Raw genomic sequence first — 14,772 nt, forward strand, 5'->3', positions numbered from 1 at the left:
CACAGTTCCATTCCTAAAATTCAAAAGATTGTAAATAAACTTTAATGGATATATATATATATATATATATATATATATATATATATATATATATATATTTTTTTTTTTTTTTTTTCATTCAAAATGTTGATACCTGTGTAGCTGACCCAGGGATTTTCCTGCAAAATTCTTCAGCCCTTCTTTTCCAGGTGCTAAGACCCTTTGTTTTATTGTATCCATTATTGCTTCAGGTGTGGTGGTTGTTGCTTGTTCTCTGGCTAAATTGTACAATGCAAAGAATGGCAACTTCTCATAGTGCTAGTATAGATTCCCAGGATCCAAAATATTCCAAACCTAATCCTACAAAAAAAACAAAACAAAAACAAAAGTGATGGCTTCGCCTACAGATAGAGAAGGAGGCTTACAAAGTGTTCCTGGCTGGGGAGCTTCCTCTTACTGTAAGTGAAGGCAGTTTCATGGTTGGAGCAGAGCAGCATTTGGACCTCTGGCGGCTTAAAAATCCATTTTACATCACCGTCGCCTCCATAGACTGTGGGTTCTCAGCAGCTGGAATGCAAAGTTGAAGAGGATGTCGCATTTCACCATAAACCAAAATTGACGTCCAAAGTAAAAAAAGCCCAGTATTGCAAAAATGGCATTTATTTTAGAGGATAAATTGCAAAAGAATTTCACCAGGAAAATATTGCACTGTCCACTCGAGTCCCTTTGACCATGGCAAACAATTAGAATCTCAGGTTGGCTGTCCCTTAACTCCTTTCAGCACCATGGACAGGTCCAGTCGAAAGGAAGAGCCTCTTCACGCCGCCACCGCTAACTTTCCAAGGGAATTGGGCGGATCGCCCTGTGCAGAATTCATTCTATGTCTCACCAGTGTGGATGCTATGGAAACCAGAGAGAAGATGTCATCATTTCAACCCAGGTTCTCACAGAATGGAAAATCCTTACTTTTTTTTTAATTTTTTTTTATAAATAAACCAGGAGTCAAACTTCTCCTTGTTTATTCCGATCATCGTTATTTTTCCAAATTAACAAAAAAAAAACATCATTTTTTTAAAAAATTTGTTTAACACTTTCTTTAATAAGTGTTAATATTATCAACACAAACAATGTAATAAAATAATAGATTTGGTTATTTACGACATGTTTATACCATTGCAATATAGGTCACATGTCGCTGACATTCCCTCTTTAATTGAATGGGTTAATACAACAAGTAAGATTTTATTTTTACATTTCTTTAATCTTGTATTTATTAATATTTTATAGCCGATGGGAGAAAAACAGTTCTAGCAAAAAAAAAATAAAATTACTAACATCTCATTGGAACGGTTTTGGTTTGATGATTAGCTACAATCTGTAGTGTAGGACTATCAGGGATATCAATGACAGATGTTTTACACCCATCGCAGATATTTTTTTTTTTGTTAACAATCAGTAACCAATTCTGGGATTTTTTTTTTTTTTTTTTAAATCTATATTTCTAATCCTGTACAAGGATGCCCTCTGGTGTGCAAATAGAAACATTGCAGCCACCAATGGAATTTTTCAGAAATTAAGGGGTTAAATGAAAGGAATTCCACCTACCATGAACATTGCGGGCACAATTTGTAAACTGCACCTTACGGTATACATATTAATTTAGTTGGTTGGTAAACACTATTGGGTTTGTAGCTCTAGTTATTCAATTTCTGGCAACTTTTAGCCACCAATAATTTATGGTCGCTTCCCTTACCCAGATTAAGAAACTTGGCTGCTTTCTTCCAGAAACAGCACCACACAACATCCACAGGTTATCTGTGGTATTGTAGCTCAGCTCTTTTTAAGTTAATGTGGTCAAGTTGCATTACTACAAACGACCTGTGGACAGAGGTGGCACTGTTTAGGAAGAAAGTAGACACTAAGGGCCCCTTTACATTTAGCGATGCACCAGCAACCCCCACAATGATATGACCCGGTCAGGATCACTGGTGCATCGCTAAATGGTCGCTTTTGAGCTGCCAAACAGGCAGATGTCACCAGCAATGCAGCAGCGATCGGCGGTTGTTACTTACCTGTCAGACGCGGCGATGATGACGTCCTCCGCCCGCGTCCATGCATCGCTCGTCGGTGCCAGCAAGAAGCCGCCGACGAGAAATGGCCCAGGACGTTCTCGCACAATCAGCGATAATCAGCGGAGGAGCCGGTCGGAGGTAAGTATCACATATAGCGAGATCGCTAGCAATATCGCTGCTACGTCACAAAATCGGTGACGCTTTAGCGATATTGCTAGTGATATCGCTATGTGTGAAGCCCCTTAAAACTCACAAATCAATAAAACTGACAGATTAAAAACCTCCAAAACAAGTCCCCCTCTCCTGCCGTATAGCTCCGGCGACGGAAAAATGTAAAACTTACAGGTCTGAGAAGATGGCAACACTAACCGTTTTTTAAATAGCACATTATAAGGTAAAGTGAATGTGGGCATTCAAAACTGCAATTCAAAAACAAAATCAAAACCCTAATTCGGCTCCATCAATGACAGAATAAAATGGCTATAGAATCATGAATCGTAGAGTTGGAAGGGACCTCCTGGGCCATCTGGTCCAACCCCCTGCTCAAAGCAGGATTCTCTAAATCATCCCAGTCAGATGTATGTCCAGCCTCTCTTTGAAGACTTCCATTGAAGGAGAACTCACCACTTCTCGTGGCAGCCTGTTCCACTCATTGATCACTCTGTCAAAAAGTTTTTTCTAATATCTAATCTGTGTCTCCTCCCATTCAGTTTCATCCCATTGCTTCTAGTCTTTCCTCGTGCAAATGAGAATAAAGTTGATCCTTCTACAATGTGACAGCCCTTTAGATATTTGTAGACAGCTATTAAGTCTCCTCTCAGTCTTCTCTTTTGCAAACTAAACATTCCCAAATCCTGCAACCTTTCCTCATAAGACAGGGTTTGCAGACCGGTCACCATTCTGGTCGCTCTTTTCTTAACTTGCTCCATTTTGTTGATGTCTTTTTTAAAATGTGGTGCCCAAAACTGGACACAGTATTCCAGATGAGGTCTGACCAAAGAGGAGTAGAGGGAAATAATGACTTCACGTGATCTAGACTGTATATGCTTCTGCTAATACATCCTAGAATTGCATTTGCCTTTTTTGCTGCTGCATCACACTGTTGACTCATATTCAGTGTGTGATCTATTAGTATACCCAAGTCTTTTTCACATGTGCTGTTGCTTAGCCCTATTCCTCCCATTCTGTATATGCTTTTTTCATTTTTATTGCCCAGATGTAGTACTTTGCATTTTTCCCTGTTAAAAACCATTCTGTTAGTTGCTGCCCACTGCTCCAGTTTATTTATATCTTTGTAAATCCTCTCTTTCTCTTCTCTAGTATTAGCTATCCCTCCTAGCTTTGTGTCATCAGCAAATTTAATCAGTTTATTAATGTATATTAATGTTTGGTCTTTAGTCTGTTTGCAGTAATAAAGTGATTAACCCCTTTACCCCCAAGGATGGTTTGCACGTTCATGACCGGGCCAATTTTTACAATTCTGACCACTGTCCCTTTATGAGGTAATAACTCTGGAACGCTTCCATGGATCCCGGTGATTCTGACGTTGTTTTCTCGTGACATATTGCACTTCATGATAGTGGTAAAATTTCATTCATATAACTTGCGTTTATTTGTGGAAAAAATGGAAATTTGGCGAAAATTTTGAAAATTTTGCAATTTTCCAACTTTGAATTTTTATGCTCTTAAATCACAGAGATATGGTGCACAAAAAACTTAATAACATTTCCCACATGTTTACTTTACATCAGCACAAGTTGGGAACCAAAATTTTATTTTGTTAGGACGTTATAAGGGTTAAAAGTTGACCAGCGATTTCTCATTTTTACAACACCATTTTATTTTTAGGGATCACATCACATTTGAAGCCATTTTGAGGAGTCTAGATCATAGAAAATACCCAAAAGTGACACCATTCTAAAAACTGCACCCCTCAAGGTGCTCAAAACCACATTCAAGAAGTTTATTAACCCTTCAGGTGCTTCACAGGAATTTTTTGAATGTTTAAAATCAAATGAACATTTACCTTTTTTTCCACAAGAAAAATTACTTCAGGTTCAATTTTTTTTATTTTCCCAAGGGTAACAGGAGAAATTGGACTGCAAAAGTTATTGTGCAATTTGTCCTGAGTACGCTGATACCTGATATGTGGGGGGGAACCACTGTTTCGGCGCATGGCAGAGCTCAGAAGGGAAGGAGCGCCGTTTGACTTTCACTGCAAAATTGGCTGGAATTCAGATCGGACGCCATGTCACGTTTGGAGAGTCCCTGATGTACCTAAACAGTGGAAACCCCCCACAAGTGACCCCATTTTGGAAACTAGACCCCCCAAGGAACTTATCTAGATGTGTGGTGAGCACTTTAAACCCCCAAGTGCTTCACAGAAGTTTATAATGCTAGGGCGTGAAAATAAAAAAAATAATTTTTTCCACAAACATGATCATTTAGTCCCCTTTTTTTTTTATTTTCCCAAGGGCTTCACAGAAGTTTATAACGTACAGCCGTAAAATTAAAAAAATCATTTTTTCCACAAAAGTGATCTTTTCACCCACAATTTTTATTTTCCCAAGGGTAACAGGACCCCAAAAGATATTGTGCAATTTGTCCTGAGTACGCTGATACCCCATATATGGGGGTAAACCACTATTTGGGTGCATGGCAGAGCTTGGAAGGGAAGCAGCGCCATTTGACTTTTTTGGCTGGAATTGAGATCGGACGCCATGTCGCGTTTGGAAAGCCCCTGAATTGCCTAAACAGTGGAAACCCCCACAAATGACCCCATTTTGGAAACTAAACCCAAGGAACTTATCTAGATGTGTGGTGAGAACTTTGAACCCCCAAGTGCTTCACAGAAGTTTATAACGCCCGGGCGTGAAAATAAAAAATCATTTTTTCCACAAACATGATCTTTTAGTCCCCAATTTTTTTTTCCCCAAGGGTAAGAGGAGAAATTGGACCCCAAACGTTGTTGTCCAATTTGTCCTGAGTACGCGGATATCCCATATGTGGGAGAAAACTACTGTATGGGCACACGTCGGGGCTCGGAAGGGAAGTAGTGATGTTTTGGAATGCAGACTTTGATGGAATGGTCTGCGGGTGTCAGGTTGCATTTTGAGAGGCCCTGATGAGCCAAACTGTGGAAACCCCCCACAAGTGACCCCATTTTGGAAACTAGACCCCCTAAGGAACTTATCTAGATGTGTGGTGAGCACTTTAAACCCCCAAGTGCTTCACAGAAGTTTATAATGCTAGGGCGTGAAAATAAAAAAGTAATTTTTTCCACAAACATGATCATTTAGTCCCCTTTTTTTTATTTTCCCAAGGGTAACAGGAGAAATTGGACCCCAAAAGTTGTTGTACAATTTGTCCTGAGTAGGCCGATACCCCATATGTGGGGGTAAACCACTTTTTGGGCGCATGGCAGAGCTTGGAAGGGAAGGAGCACCGTTTGACTTTTTCATTGCAGAATTGGCTGGAATTGAGATCAGACGCCATGTTGCATTTGGAGAGCACCTGATGTGCCCAAACAGTGGAAACCCCCAATTCTAACTCCAAACCTAACGCCAACACACCCCTAACTCTAATGGGAAAAAGGAAATAAATACTTTTTTTTAATTTTATTATTTTTCCCTAACTAAGGGGGTGATAACGGGGGGTTTGATTTACTATTTATGGCGGTTTTTATGTTTGGCGGCTGTCGCACGCTAAAAGACGCTTTTTATTGTAAAAATAGTTTTTGCATCACCACATATTGAGAGCTATAATTTTTCCGTATTTTGACCCACCGAGTCATGTGAGGTCTTATTTTTTGCGGGACGAGTTGACGTTTTTATTGGTATCATTTTCCGGCACGTGACATTTTTTGATCGCTTTTTATTCCGACTTTTGGGATGCAGAAAGAACAAAAACCAGCATTTGATGAATTTCTTTTGGGGGAGTGCGTTTACACCGTTCCGCGTCCAGTAAAATTGATAAAGCGGTTTTATTCTTCGGGTCAGTACGGTTACAGCGATACCTCATTTATGTCGTTTGTTTATGTTTTGGCGCTTTTATGCAATGAAAACAATTTTATATAAAAAATTATTATTTTTGCATCGCTTTATTCTGCGAGCTATAACTTTTTTATTTTTTCGCGGATGACGCTGTGTGGTGGCTCATTTTTTGCAGGACAAGATGACATTTTCAGCGGTACCATGGATATTTATATGCGCCTTTTTGATCGCGCGTTATTGCACTTTTTGTTCGGCGGTATGATAATAAAGCATTATTTTTTGCTTTGTTTTTTATTTTTATTTAAGGGGTTCAATAAAGGGGTTAACTAATGGGACAGTTTTATAGGGCGGGTCGTTACGGACGCGGCGATACTAAATGTGTACTTCTATTGTTTGTTTTTTTATTTACAAAAAATGAATTAGGGAATTTTTTTTTTATTTAGCGATTTTTTATAAATTATTTTTACACTTTTTTTTTAACTTTATTACATTGTCCTAGGGGGGGACATCACTGTCATGTGTCATATCGCTGATCTGACACATCATAAAGCTGTGATAGATCAGCGATCTAACACAGGCGCTTCACAGGCTTCCTCATGCCGGCTCCCTGCAGGCCCCTGAAGGTTCCCGCCGCCATATTGGATCCAGGGACCTGCAGGGAAGGAGGCCCATGCAGCAGCGCTGCACATCGTGCTGCTGTGGGGGTCTCAGGAAAGCACGGAGGGAGCCCCCTCCCTGCCGATGCTTCCCTGATCCTCCGTACACTGCGATCAGATTTGATGGCAGTATGCCAGGGGTTAATGTACCGGGGGCGGTCCGTGACCGCCCCTGACACAGTGCTGGGTGTCAGCTGTGGTAATTAGCTGACACCCGGCCGCAATCAGCGGCGCTCCCCCCGCTGATTGCTATGACGTACTATCCCGTCCTTGGGAATTAAGTCCCAGGTCACATGGAGGGGATAGTACGTCATATGTCAGAAAGGGGTTGATAGACAGGGAGGGGAGGAGGGGGATGCAGCTGCAGCTTCTGCTAATTTTAAGCTGCAAATTGTCAGAAAGGAGAAGAAGCAGAAGTGGGGATTCCAGGGATCAGTGTGATAGGTGAAGGGTCAGACGGCTGTCAGACAGAGTTTAGAAAGCAGTGCACAGACTGGCCAACGGCTCTTCCAACCCGAGAGTGATAGCTGCATAGAAATACATGAACCTGTCACGCTCAGATAGGGAGAGCCACCGGCCAGTCCGTAAAGGTTTGTCCTAATGAAGAGGTCCTGCGTGACCTCGAAACGCGTTGACTTTTAACCTGTTCTAATAAATGTTTTTATTCTAAAGGATATTCCATCTCAGCAGCACATAAGTGATACATCCGTTTGTTTTTCTTTTAAAACTGTGGTCGTCCTCGCGACCGATATCTGTGCAGTAGCTGCTACATGCCATTTGTGAGCTGCTATCTAGCAACTCAGTAAGGTGAGTATCTCCCCCTTTTCCTGACACCCCATTGTCTTTGGATAAGACCCTATTGCACTTTTTCTTTTCCTAGTTCCTATTCGTATTTTTGTCAGCTAGTCCGAGCATTGCTTTCCGAACTATGTCCAATTTATACGTCCGTCTGACCCTTCCCTTTAGAGTGCTATAAATCCGAAGAGAACTAGTGCAAACATCACAGCTGTCCTCTGAGAAGGCTCAAAAAGTACAGGGACATAAGGAGGCAAAGTGGGGTGGACTCGCCACAGACCTGGCACCGGTATCCGAGATTCTTCCCTTTCACGCTGGTGATATACTTACTTGTAGGTTAAAATGATTATGCATTTTTAGTTAACAAAATGAACACTCAGGTTTCCTGAAGAATGTTTATATACAAACCTGCAGTGTAAAGCATAGAGACAGCCCGAGCTTTTGAGACAGAGTAGATTTCAGACTCTCTCTGACTCCAATAGACAGAGCAACTAACCTGGAGTCATTGGTCACAGCTCAGCCCTTCCGGATCAAAGCTAAAAAGTAGCAAATGGTGAAGGATTCAAAGAATTACTCTAACTTGAAATGTAGAAAATGTGTATGTTCTGTGTCTGCAGTGTGTCCTGTGTCCCCTATATCTGCAGTGTGTCCTGTGTCCCCTGTATCTGCAGCATATGTCCTATATCCCTTGTATCTGTAGCATATGTCCTGTGTCCCTTGTATCTGCAGCATATGTCCCGTGTCCCCTGCAGCGTGTCCTGTGTCTCGTGTCTGCAGCATATGTCCTGTGTCCCCTGTATCTGCAGCGTATGTCCTGTGTCCCCCGTGCCTGCAGCGTATGTCCTGTGTCCCTTGTATCTGCAGCGTATGTCCTGTGTCCCTTGTATCTGCAGCGTATGCCGTGTCCCCTGTATCTGCAGCGTATGTCCTGAGTCCCCCGCGCCTGCAGCGTATGTCCTGTGTCCCTTGTATCTGCAGCTATGTCCTGTGTCCCTTGTATCTGCAACGTATGTCCTGTGTCCCTTGTATCTGCAACGTATGTCCTGTGTCCCTTGTTTCTGCAGCATATTTGACTCGCTCCCAGAGGCCGTGGGGTACTCGGTACCGGGCCTGTTGACTTCAATGGGAGATGTCACAGTGGCAGTGACCCGGTCCGTGGCCTCAGGCGGTCAATGTAAAAGGGGTAGAGTGATGGGGATAAAGTTATTGAGATGATTCGTGACGCCACCTGTGGTTTCTGGTCAGTTTGACCAGTGCTGCAGGGTTGCTTCTCTGGGACAGATGGTGTGGTGCAGCAATGATGTTGAAGCTCCCCACAGGTGGAGCTGTAGTCCCAGGGCAGTGTAGATGAGGTTGGCAAGTGGGGAGATGATTTAAAGAAGCAGATGTAGCAGGGCCGGGTGCAAGAATAAGTGGAGAACACAAGGGCATGTAGTCAAAAAAGCTTTACTCACAGTCTGTTGCGCATACAGGTGCCCACTTCGATGCTGTGTCCTCCAGGTCAGGGGTTCAAGCCAACTCCCAGGCAAGGTAAAGTACACCTTTCCAGCACTGCTCCAATATGTGCCTTCTCTGAACGTCTCCACACTAGCGCCTAATCTGAAGTACTTGTAGTTGCGTATTAAACTCAAGTTCCTCCTTCTTGATGTTACTTAGAACTCTACTTGTACGGCAGATAGCTGTAGCCTGCTTCAGGGACTCCTTGCTATCATGTCCTGGCTCACCCACGTTGCTGTTGTGCCAAGTCTTAGGTGGGAATAAAGTGGTGACAACCTCTATTCCTCCGGTGTCTGCTGCAGGACCATCAGTATCCATACAACCTCGGGGACCGGACCCCGGCCATGCACTTCCAACTTGAGGAAGGGCTCTGCTCTGACCCTAGTCCTTAGTTCTCTTCTTCCGATTATGTTCCATACTAAACTATCTTCCTTCTGAAGAATCAGGCTTTCTATGGCTCTTTCCTGTGCCAGCAGCTCCAGGTCACAGGAGTCTGCTGCAGCACTTCCTTCACTCCATCCCTCTCAGGGGATCTTCCCTCACAGACTGACCTAGTCCTAACATTCTCCCCTCTCTTATGAAGTCTAAGCTCCACCCACCTCCCAGCACTCTTGTGTTCCAAGCAGGGAGCCACCAAAGGTGCTTTGCAGCACTACTATGTTATGTGAGATGCAGGTGTTGGAGTGTGGTCAGGTGTCTCCACCTTACCTGGATAGTGGGGTACCACACCTCAGGAGGTGCAGTACACCTCTGTGGTGACTGAACCCTCAGGGGCGCCACATATGTCCTGTGTCCCCTGTATCTGCAGCGTATGTCCTGTGTCCCCTGTATCTGCAGCGTATGTCCTGTGTCCCCTGTATCTGCAGCGTATGTCCTGTGTCCCCTGTATCTGCATCGTATGTCCTGTGTCCCCTGTATCTGCAGCGTATGTCCTGTGTCCCCTGTATCTGCAGCGTATGTCCTGTGTCCCCTGTATCTGCAGCGTATGTCCTGTGTCCCCTGTATCTGCAGCATGTCTTGTGGCCCCTGTATCTGCAGCGTATGTCCTGTATCAGCAGCGTATGTCCTGTCCCCTATATCTGCAGCGTATGTCCTGTGTCCCCTGTATCTGCAGCGTATGTCCTGTATCATGTCCCCTATATCTGCAGCGTATGTCCTGTGTCCCCTGTATCTGCAGCGTATGTCCTGTATCCCCTGTATCTGCAGCGTATGTCCTGTATCTGCAGCGTATGTCCTGTGTCACCTGTATCTGCAGCGTATGTCCTGTATCATGTCCCCTATATCTGCAGCGTATGTCCTGTGTCACCTGTATCTGCAGCGTATGTCCTGTATCATGTCCCCTATATCTGCAGCGTATGTCCTGTGTCCCCTGTATCTGCAGCGTATGTCCTGTATCTGCAGCGTATGTCCTGTATCTGCAGCGTATGTCCTGTGTCACCTGTATCTGCAGCGTATGTCCTGTATCATGTCCCCTATATCTGCAGCGTATGTCCTGTGTCACCTGTATCTGCAGCGTATGTCCTGTATCATGTCCCCTGTATCTGCAGCGTATGTCCTGTGTCCCCTGTATCTGCAGCGTATGTCCTGTGTCCCCTGTATCTGCAGCGTATGTCCTGTGTCCCCTGTATCTGCAGCGTATGTCCTGTGTCCCCTGTATCTGCAGCGTATGTCCTGTGTCCCCTGTATCTGCAGCGTATGTCCTGTGTCCCCTATATCTGCAGCGTATGTCCTGTGTCCCCTATATCTGCAGCGTATGTCCTGTGTCCCCTGTATCTGCAGCGTATGTCCTGTGTCCCCTGTATCTGCAGCGTATGTCCTGTGTCCCCTGTATCTGCAGCGTATGTCCTGTGTCCCCTGTATCTGCAGCGTATGTCCTGTGTCCCCTGTATCTGCAGCGTATGTCCTGTGTCCCCTGTATCTGCAGCATGTCTTGTGGCCCCTGTATCTGCAGCGTATGTCCTGTATCAGCAGCGTATGTCCTGTCCCCTATATCTGCAGCGTATGTCCTGTGTCCCCTGTATCTGCAGCGTATGTCCTGTATCTGCAGCGTATGTCCTGTATCATGTCCCCTATATCTGCAGCGTATGTCCTGTGTCCCCTGTATCTGCAGCGTATGTCCTGTGTCCCCTATATCTGCAGCGTATGTCCTGTGTCCCCTATATCTGCAGCGTATGTCCTGTGTCCCCTGTATCTGCAGCGTATGTCCTGTGTCCCCTGTATCTGCAGCGTATGTCCTGTGTCCCCTGTATCTGCAGCGTATGTCCTGTGTCCCCTGTATCTGCAGCGTATGTCCTGTGTCCCCTGTATCTGCAGCGTATGTCCTGTGTCCCCTGTATCTGCAGCGTATGTCCTGTGTCCCCTGTATCTGCAGCGTATGTCCTGTGTCCCCTGTATCTGCAGCGTATGTCCTGTGTCCCCTGTATCTGCAGCGTATGTCCTGTGTCCCCTGTATCTGCAGCATATGTCTTGTGGCCCCTGTATCTGCAGCATATGTCTTGTGGCCCCTGTATCTGCAGCGTATGTCCTGTATCAGCAGCGTATGTCCTGTCCCCTATATCTGCAGCGTATGTCCTGTGTCCCCTATATCTGCAGCGTATGTCCTGTGTCCCCTATATCTGCAGTGTATGTCCTGTGTCCCCTGTATCTGCAGCGTATGTCCTGTGTCCCCTGTATCTGCAGTGTATGTCCTGTGTCTCATTAGGAGGTTTCCCAGAAGAAGTGCCAGATTTCCCCCTTTTTACATTCAGTAGAATTACTCTAAGAATTCCTCAGGAGTGGAGACTTAGGTATCATTAGACCAACTATTACTGGATTAAATATTGTTCTTTTGCAGAGATTCCCAATGGTTACAGCCTCCTCAAGAAAGAATTTACCATTTCAATTATCTTGAAGGGCTAATTCTTGCATTCCCATCAAGGATTTGGATAAAGATAACAGGCATTTTCTCTGCAGCGGCCAATGAAGGAGAATGTATCATTGCATAAAGGCCATTCAGATTTTTTTTTTTTTTTTTTAAACAAAGCACCTTGCCCAAATGAAAACAAAATAGATGTAACAAAAGAACCTGATATAAACCTTTAGGCTGTGTGCCCACGTAGCGATTTTTAAGCGTTTTTGCCGCGATTTTCTGCACGAAAACGCAGCGAAAACGTTTAAAAATCGTGTACAGAACGCCCCCCATGCATTCCTATGGCATTCCGCACATGCTGTGCTAATGCTGCGCTTTTTTCCGCGGCGGAATCGCATCGCGGAAAAAATTGCAGCATGCTCATTCTTTTGTGCGGAATCGCAAAGAATTGCCGCGATTCCGCACCCATAGGAATGCATGAGAATCGCTTACTTCCCGCATGTGGCTATGCCCACCATGCTGGAAGTTAAGCATCTCATGTGCGGTTGGTACCCACAGTGTGGAGGAGAGGAGACTGTCCTCCAGGCCCTGGGTACCATTCCCCTGTAAAATCGGTATATTTACCTTCCGGCGTCCCGCGCTGCATTCCCGGCCTAAGCGTTCCCAGTAATGCCTTGCGGCAAGGCCCTGTGATGACGTAGTCTCGCGAGATCGCTATAGCAACGCGAAACTACGTCATCACAGGTCTCGCAAGGCATTACTGGGAACACTGATGCCCGGTCGCATAGGCGGCCTCAATAGTAAAAACCTGGTCACACTTGTCAAACACTATGTTTGACGAGTGTGACCAACCTGTCAATCACTTTCCAAGCGATGCTTCAAATCTCTTGGAAAGTGCTTGAATATCGCACACGAAAATCGCGGCAAAATCGCGATCATAATCGCGGTGAAACCGCGCGATTTCTGGGAAGGAGTCCGGTTTTTGGTGTGCGTTTTAACACGCAACGTGGGCACATAGCCTTAAAGGGAATTTGTCACCAGATTTTTGCCACCTAACATGAGAGCAGCATAATGTAGGGGCAGAGACCCCAATTCCACAGAAGTGTCACTTATTGGGATACTTGCTGTAGTTTTGATAAAATCACTGTTTTAGCAGCAGGAGATTATCTCTAGAGAGCTAGTAAACTTGCTGCAATTTAATCCATACACACCCCCACCACTGATTGGCAGGTTTCTGCCTATGCACATTGTATACAGGAAGCGTCCAATTAGCGGTGTGGGTGGGGTTGTACACACAGGGCTTCCAGTAGGAATTTCGGGGGCCCCATACTGGAAAATTTGTGGGGCCCCCTTGAAACTCCGCCCAGGCTCCACCCAAGTCCCGCCTCCACCCCTCAAACCTTCCACAATCCCACCCGCTCTTGAAAAAACTCCACTTCTGCACCACATCCTCACCAATCACACATTAACAGTTCCCATCGCCACATATATAGCCAGCAGCTTTTGTTTTGGCCAATAGATTTTTTTAATCCGCCATCACGACTAGGTAGACTCCTCTGGTCGGGCCCTACTCTACTATAACTTATTAAACATTTGTTAAAATATCCAATACAATTTTAGGTATATTTATTTTTCAGTTTTTAAAATGACCAAGAATATTGCATACAAGGGACAAATACTACCACACCATGACCAGAGACGATATTACCACCACTTATTGACCGAATACTAGCACATACAAGGAACAAATACCATCACACCATGACCAGACCACATATTACCACCACATGTAGACCAATAATACCACATACAAGGAACAAATACCAACACGCTATGACCTGACCACAAATTACCACCACATAGCGACCAAATAGCACATACAAGGAACAAATACTGCCACACCATAGCCTGATCACATATTACCACCACACAGTGACCAAATACTACAATACTTATTAATAAAAAACCCCACAATACTAGTGCCATTATACACAGGAGCTCTGTACTTGGTATACACTGTCCGTGTAGTGATCACTAGTAACATTATACACAGGAGCTCTGTATAGTGTAAGTGTAGAAGTAACACACTGACTCATCAGTTACGTCTCTAATTGAAGTCTCTTTATCTTTGTTTTTCGTCTTCATCCAGTTCAGACCACCATCACTTATTCCAGCCAGGACTCGTCTCTGAAGGAAATAACAGTTATCTAGAGCACATTTCTAAACCTCTATACTAAGCCAGATGAAAAAAAAGCGACCGTGTCACCCTGCACAGTAGCAGGACCTCTCCTCCCCCACACTGAAAACAGTATCCACAAAAACAATATTCTTTAATTAGCCCCTACAGTAACATCCCACATTCTGGACCTCACATGTCCTCCCATTCTACCCCCAGTCATCCATAATAGTATAATGCAGCCCCATAACGGTGTAATGCACCGCTATAATATGTTACCACATAGGGGTATAATGCTCCCCGATAATACCCCCTTCTATCAGACCCCCCCATAGTACCCCCCTCTATCGGATCCCCCTCAGTACCCCCATCTATCAGACCCCCCCATCTATCGGACCCCCTCACAGTACTCCCTCTATCTGACCCCCCTCAGTACTCCCTTCTATCAGACCCCCCTCAGTACTCCCTTCTATCAGACCCCCCATCTATCGAACCCCCCACACAGTACCCTCCCTCTATCGGACCCCCCAACAGAACCCCCCTCCCTCTATCGGACCACCCCACAGTACCACCCTCCATTGGACCCCCTCTCCCTCTATCGGACCCCCTTAATATTCTCCTTCTATAGGACCCCCCATGATACTCCCCCTCTATCGGACCCCCCACAGTAACCCCCTATATCAGACCCCCCACAGTACCCCCCTCTATCAGACCCCCCACAGTACCCCCCTCTATCAGACCCCTCCCACAGTGCCCC

General features: G+C 44.9%; 1 protein-coding gene across 2 annotated transcripts in view; it reads right to left on the reverse strand.

Annotated features, from left to right (window-relative positions):
- SLC17A6 (solute carrier family 17 member 6) overlaps window positions 1-1,391 on the reverse strand; it is a 60,874-nt gene extending 59,483 nt beyond the window's left edge. Inside the window, exons 1-4 of one of the 2 annotated variants that reach the window (XM_073578294.1) lie at window positions 1,315-1,391; window positions 673-879; window positions 437-546; window positions 134-339 (exon numbers count right to left, since the gene is read on the reverse strand). In XM_073578294.1, the coding sequence (XP_073434395.1) occupies window positions 134-219 (86 nt within the window). In that variant the 5' untranslated portion in view covers window positions 220-339; window positions 437-546; window positions 673-879; window positions 1,315-1,391. Of the gene's footprint in view, window positions 1-133; window positions 340-436; window positions 880-1,314 lie in introns of both variants that reach the window. The other variant, XM_073578293.1, reaches the window with a different exon arrangement.
- Window positions 1,392-14,772: the final 13,381 nt, after the last annotated feature.

Source organism: Dendrobates tinctorius, unplaced genomic scaffold, assembly GCF_039654945.1.
Source record: "Dendrobates tinctorius isolate UK_male_01 unplaced genomic scaffold, ASM3965494v1 ptg000059l, whole genome shotgun sequence".
NCBI classification, from domain to species: Eukaryota; Metazoa; Chordata; class Amphibia; order Anura; family Dendrobatidae; genus Dendrobates; species Dendrobates tinctorius.